The sequence below is a fragment of the Sinocyclocheilus rhinocerous genome, unplaced genomic scaffold, assembly GCF_001515625.1.
Source record: "Sinocyclocheilus rhinocerous isolate Xijiao unplaced genomic scaffold, SAMN03320098_v1.1 scaffold734, whole genome shotgun sequence".
Classification (NCBI taxonomy): Eukaryota; Metazoa; Chordata; class Actinopteri; order Cypriniformes; family Cyprinidae; genus Sinocyclocheilus; species Sinocyclocheilus rhinocerous.
In genome coordinates this window covers 36,430-43,422 of record NW_015628321.1, presented here as the reverse complement: position 1 = coordinate 43,422, position 6,993 = coordinate 36,430, and the positions used below count along the sequence as shown (strand labels likewise).

At 43.8% G+C, this 6,993-nt stretch overlaps 1 protein-coding gene across 1 annotated transcript in view; it reads left to right on the top strand.

Annotated features, from left to right (window-relative positions):
- LOC107737411 (pre-mRNA 3' end processing protein WDR33-like) overlaps positions 1-6,683 on the top strand; it is a 19,735-nt gene extending 13,052 nt beyond the window's left edge. Inside the window, 12 exon segments of the mRNA XM_016548897.1 lie at positions 564-658; positions 742-828; positions 911-1,050; positions 1,134-1,286; positions 1,407-1,750; positions 1,752-2,127; positions 2,238-2,301; positions 2,439-2,670; positions 3,494-3,565; positions 4,138-4,283; positions 5,132-5,329; positions 5,416-6,683. Coding sequence (XP_016404383.1) covers positions 564-658; positions 742-828; positions 911-1,050; positions 1,134-1,286; positions 1,407-1,750; positions 1,752-2,127; positions 2,238-2,301; positions 2,439-2,670; positions 3,494-3,565; positions 4,138-4,283; positions 5,132-5,329; positions 5,416-5,585 — 2,077 coding nt within the window. The 3' untranslated portion in view covers positions 5,586-6,683.
- The last annotated feature ends 310 nt before the right edge of the window (positions 6,684-6,993 follow it).

The window sequence follows — 6,993 nt, the reverse complement described above, 5'->3', positions numbered from 1 at the left end:
TAATTTATTTGAAGCTGCGGATTCGGGTGACGTTTTAGCTCATCCGCGCATCACTAAGTCACACCTAATTACTTTATTAACATTAACATAAAAGCAAATATCCACTAAAGCTATTAAAGCAGCGAACAATTTTTATTTTGCTCTTTTTGATTAACATTATTTAACCCGCCTAATTGCTACTCAAAACTAGCCCAAAACTACAAAACGCGGACTTGGCAACACTGAGCGTGACTGATACTCGAGCCAACCCTGCTCTAACTGTCGACTAGCAGTGGGAGTCAGATTGCCCCCTAGTGGATGGCTAAAGATTTGTTAACTCATATTCATAAATTCTCAAGAGAACGTCTCTGAATTAACTGATGCTCGCGCCCCCCTTGACAGGTGCTGGGCCCCACAGGTTGAAAACCCCTGTGCTATTGAACACACTCCTTTATTTATAGTTAAATTTTAATAGACAAATTAAATAAACGTAAACGGCCAGAAACAAAAAATTAATAACTATAAACCTAAAATGCTTTAGTTTGCATAGACTCTAGCTCATTGCTCTGTGATCACTTCCTCAGCAAATTTTGGACAAGAAATCGGCCAGGGGACAAGATGCGGGACAGATACAATCTGAACTTGTTGCCTGGAATGTCAGAAGATGGAGTGGAGTATGGTTAGTATTGACCTCTTGCAATTTAAAAGCCCTATAGAGGATGTACATATGAATTCATAATGCTTTATTTTGGGTAATTCTAGATGACATAGAGACCAATAGTGTTGCAGCCATTCCTGGCATGGGGATCCCAGAACAGCTGAAGGCTGCCATGGAACAAGAACAAACTGGTTAAGACACTAATACATGCACAGTCAATATTTATTGAAGTTCAATTGGTTGGTTATTTATAATTGGTAGTTATGTGCTCAGGCAAAGAGATGGTGGCAGAGCCAGAGATGAGCATTCCAGGGCTGGACTGGGGAATGGAAGAGGTCATGCTGAAGGACCAAAAAAAGCCCCCGACTAAAAAGGTTCCTTATGCAAAGCCAATTCCAGCTCAGTTTCAGCAGGTCAGTATGATCATTTTATACATAGGTTTTGGTAGCACTGCCAGACTAGATGTGTGTTCCTCAATTTTTGATTTACTCAATAGGCCTGGGCAGAGAATAAGGTTCCAGCGATGCCTCCTGGAGAGGTTCCAAAGGAAAGGAAGGATGAGAAGACAGTAGATGGCAAAAAGAAGACACAAGCAGAGATTGAGCAGGAAATGGCTGCCCTGCAGTATACAAACCCAATGTTGCTTGAGGTCTTTAAATATGATTACATTTACAGCTTTAGCATTGTGCTGTAAAAATGTAAATAAACACTGTATTATGCATATACACTGCTTAATTAATTAATAAAGAAATTATGTTTTTGTCCATAGCAACTGAAGATTGAGCGAATGGCACAGTTGCAAGAGCAGGGAATGCCTCCCCCTGCTGGACAGTCAGGGCCAATGCCACCCTTTCCAGGGCAGGGTGGTCCGATGCCCCCACCAACACAAGGCTTCCCTCAGTCCATGCCTCCACAACAAATGCCGCACAACATGCCTCCAATGGGACCAGGTGGAATGCCTGGTCCTTTCATACCTCCAGGCCAAATGGGCCCACCGGGACCTCCCATGCACCAAGGTCCCCCTCCTCAGGGCATGATGGGTCCAGACATGCACGGACCTCCACGTCATCCAGGCTCTCACAGGAACATGGGACCCCAGGGACCTCCTGGCATGTCCAACAGGAATGCCCCCGGGTTCTGGTGGACCTCCAGCTGGTATGATGGGACCACCACCACGAGGACAAGGGCCACCACAGGGAGGTATGATGCATCAGGACATGAGGGGGCCTGTGCCTCATGGAAACATGATGGGCCCTCAGGGACCCATGCCAGGGAGTATGATGGGGCCTCCACCGAGGACTCATGGTAACATGCAGGGAAATATGCATGGAATGGGGCCTCCTCCAGGGGGTATGCATGGACCACCAAACAACATGCAAGGGCCACCAGTAAACATGCAAGGACCTCCAGGCAATATGCAGGGCCCTCCACCATATATGCAAGGCAAACCACCACACATGGCTGATGGAAACCGTGGACAGTTTAACCAGGTGAAGAAACAGTTGGGATAAACACATACACGAATGTTTAGGACAAAAAGATGCAACTGAATAAAAGTCAGGGTAGATTCTGTTGCTGAAATGTTATGCATGTCTTCCAGGGACAGAATCCTGGGCCTCAATCAATGATGCATGGAATAGGACAGCAGGGTCCTAACGGGAAAGGTAATACTCGGTGAACTTTTTCTTCCCACTCGGTGTGGGAAGAAAAATTATTCATATGCAAGATAATTTAATCAAGACTACTATGTGAGAGTTAATAGCGACTTGATGGCGGTTTCCCTTACTGTTTGTGTCAGGAGATGGTCCTCGAGGACCACCTAACCACAACATGGGACCCCCACCGGAGCGACAAGGCCCTGGTCAGGGCTCAGATGGAGGCCAGTACTGGGGTGATGATGGGGGTTATCAAGAGGGCTGGAGAAGAGGTCCTGGGCAGGAATACTCTTTAGGTCACAGAGGAATCTCTGGAGGCCCATGGGAAGGCCAGGAAAGGTTTCCCTCGCATGATGGAGAGTACATGGGACACGACAGGTGTGTTTCATTCAGCACTATGTAAACTAGGGCTGCACGATAAATCGCATGCGATATTTAACGCGCATCTTGTCAGTAAAGCCGCTTCTTTAATCAGCGGTAAATCTCCATCACGTGGGGGCTTTCACATGGAGCAGCATTAACCCCCTGGGGTCGACAGTTCCGGCGGCGGAACTTTTTGCAGATTTGAATGTTGACAGCGAAAAGAACTAAAATGCTCCTTCATACTTGATCGTACATATAAGAGTAATACAGCATTTCAATCTGTAAAGGGTCTACGCCTTATTTCAGTGACTTTAAAATTGTAGTTTTTCACTAAGCACGCATAAACGTTGTTTTCTCAAAAACACAATCACGTACATACATGCTGCTCACATATTATTGTAGCCCAGTTTGTGCTGATTACAGTGTTATTAAACTTTAGACATTCAAATGTTTGTAAGCAACTGAAAAAAGCACAAATGTCAGGGCATGTCAAAACTTTTCCAGGCCCCAAAACACCCTCGGACCCCAGAGGGTTAACTACACAGAGCCGTTGTTCACTGACAAGCTGCGCAAAACATGCGCAAAAAATGATCGTGGTTTTGCGCAGCTTGTCAGTGAACAACGGCTCGGTGTAGTTAATGCTGCTCCATGTGAAAGCCCGCACGTGATGGAGATTTACCGCTGATTACAGAATGGCTTTACTGACGAGATGCGCATTAAATATCGCATGCGATTTATCGTGCAGCCCTAATGTAAACCTAGAAAGATGATTTTGTTAAATGGCCGGAGTCCGGGGGATTAGAATGTGAAATTTGTGCGTGGTGACACATTTTTACAGGTACGATGGGTATGAGGACTCTGGTGAGGAGTTTGACCAGAGGCAGAGACGACCACAGCATGGAGATGACTCGTAAGTGTTGCATGCCACCGGAGATGTAGTCCACAATTAGCTTTACTGTGTACTGACAAAGAAAAAACATAGCTATTATTCAAAAAGATTCTTAAGTCTGAAACACTGGAAACTAAAGCCTGGGGTATGCTTCTGCCTGTTATGTCTCTCACAAAGTTGAGTGTTTTAAAATATACTCTTTTAATCATGATCCTGTACAGACATGTTCAAGATAGTCTATGACTGCTTTGTGATACCTTACCTGTCCCTGCAGAAGATGACGCATAGTAGTTATCTTTGTATTCAGCTTGTGTTTGACACAAACTTGTACAGAAGCACATACGTTATGACCTCACTGAGTCTTTTATCTTGCTTTTATTAGCATATTCCATCTTCTTAAACTGGTTCTTAAAAGCAAACTTCAGTGTTGCCACCTAGTTGAACCACCAGTTGGGATTTTCCACCAAAAGTTAATTTACTTGATTCCAAGATTAATCTTGCAAACCTTTATAGGCAGGATTTTTGATCTCTCACTGGCATTGTCAACTGATTGATAAATACATGGTCTTTATTGTCTGGCTCTGAATGTGCAGATACCGGAGGGGTGGCCCGAGTGGCCGTGGTGGAATGGGTGGCTACCAAGATGAGTATGGTGGAGATGAGAGCTTTGATTCTCAAGAAGACATGGGCCAAGGTTGGGGAGGAAGAGGAAGACCACGTGGTGGGCCGCCAAGAGGAGGTAAAACCTTTTCCGTTCACCTGTCCATCAGCCCACCTTGCGTCCATTAAAACTGAGATGTCAGGTTTGAACATGACATCTTTCTTAGGTGGTGTAGGAAGAAAGGGGCTTCTCCCAACTCCTGATGATTATCCCTGTCACTATGAAGGAGGAAGAAACCAGGAGGGCTGGGAGGGAGGGCGAGATTCAGGTAGAAGTGCATGAAGGGGATGTCCGTACATGTTCTTGTTGCAGTGCAGTTAGTCATACTTGAGCAAATTCCTATTCTTTCACTGAGGCCATAAAGCTGAGTGCACACTACATGATTTTAGCCCACATTTTCCAGTCACAGACAATTTTTGAGATCTGCAACAACAAAAAATAAGATCAAAGCCAAATTGGATGACAGGCTGGTTAGGAATGAGCATTCCATCATGTTCTATGACTTGCCTCAGAAACAAAAGCAACGTAGAGAGAGCAGTGGCAAGAAATGACCAATGAGAAGGTTACAGGAAACCATGGGATCTCTGTTTAAAACATGAAGTATTACATAAAATTTTAGTATAGCATTAAGTATTACTAGTAATATGAAATGTAGATGATAACAGAATATAGTTTGTGGGCATCCTTTAACCTAACTTAGAGTTCTTTATGAAGAACGGAAAGCCCTTGTTGCCCATGTCTGTCTTAAACATTTTATTTGCTCCATTTTCATTTCTTTGTCACTTTAGCTTCATTTATCAGCACAAATTAAAACTTAAAACAAAGAGCCTAAGACTGCCATTGTGGCAGCGACTTGGAAAGATTGTCACTTTTTTTGGATGTTTTCATGAGATGAAATTCATGCTAGTGTATGTGTATGTGTTCAGGTCATGAGAGTTATCGGGATGGTCAGCAGCCAGACCACAGTATGCTTGACGGTCCTTCTCCAGCCAGTAGAGAGCGTTCCTCCTCTCTACAGGGCATGGATATGGCCTCTCTGCCACCACGCAAACGGCCATGGCATGACGGACCGGGCACTGGTGACATGGACTCCCCTGGTGCAGGGCCTGATGACAGAGGAGCAGGTGAGGGATGGATAAGTGACAATTATTTGTTTTAATGTAAAACACACAAGGCATTCTGTATACTAATATTATCTAACTCCCCATAGGCCGACCATCACCAAGAGACGAAGGTGGGTTTGGACCTCCATCACGGGGAGGAAGAGGTGGTTGGGGCCGTGGTGGACCGCAAAACCCAGGTGGCCCTGGTCCCAATGTGGGTCCAAATACCAGGCGAGGGGCTCCACGTGGTGTTATGAGGGGAGGTCGCGGACGGTAGGAATGGTCACACCTGCTTTCCCGGGCACAATGGGGTAAAACCGACTACAGTGAGGACAGGGTAAACAAAGAACCACACATGGCTACAATACCAGCTTCCTTGAGGGTCTAAACAATTATGCAGGCTTGGACCGAAGTCTGGAAGCACTTCACTAAAATCAGCATGGAACCCTGATTGGTGGCTAAGGTTTAGCTTTTTCTCTGTGATGTATTGGACGGATGGTGGTGGTACCAGTTATCCAGGGCCAGATGTTTTGGCTCACGATGCCCCTTGCTATCTGCTTGGTGTACACGTTACATGGCGTTTGTTCTAACCTTACATCAGCACTGAGAATAATAACTGATGTAAGAGGGGGCTCATCATGGTGCAGTGAGGAACATCTTTTATAAAGGACTAATGATTGTGGTCCAGGAAACTTTATTTGTGATGCATGGTACAATTTTGTAAAATCTTTAGAGACATCCCTTCCCTGCACTGAGCAGCTGATCTGCTTTGTGATTCACTCGGACAGTGGCAGCTGAATTTGTACCAGCACCTGAGCCCCCTCTTTTTTGTTGTTCTTTTTTTTTGGCTTTAATGCTTCTGATGTATAAAACACAATGTTTTGTGTACCATTGAATTCCTCAGTCAGATTCTGTCATCCAGCAAATGCAAGTCAATCTAGGTGAGGGCCGATGTTGAACTGGCATCATCTTGTGGACTATGTCTATTACTAGAGAAAAGTGGACTCTTGAATGTGTAATTCCCCCAGTGTCTCAGCACTGTTTATTTAAGTTCATTTTTATGTAAAATAATGGATGTAATCTTTCTGTAACCTTACGAGGCTACTTTGAGTGACAAAGTTGCAGACTTTGTTTCTGTGTGTACAGTTCGTCACAAAATTTGTCATTGTTTTGTCCTTTTTTGTATGAAACCATAATAGACTGTGCAAAATTTATGTAAACTCTCTCTGCTCTTGTCATTTCTTTTTCACCCACTCCTTAGTTGGTCCTTAGGAGTGTGGTCACACAAGCCCGAGATTCTCTATTGGTCACGTCTTCTCATTGTGAATTCACTGGCAGTTCACAACATTTAATTTTTTAAAAGCAGTGGATCTGAATACTATACACTAGGGCTGGGTGATTTTCCAGATTTTATCCATTAATTCGAATTTGTTTTGCCACGATTTTATTTTTTAGAAATCGAGGAATCGTGAAATATTACCAAATGTTGGAATTAGACACTTTGACAATATTGACAACACCTTGACTTTTGAGATTTTCTAAAATAATTTTCCTCCTGTTATTTCTGAACACAATATGTATAAGACAAGTTTGTACAATATGTAGTTGTAGTTTTTGCATCTTTTCTGCAAAGATATTTAACAAGTGATTTGTTTAACATTTACATCATGTTGACAACTTCATGT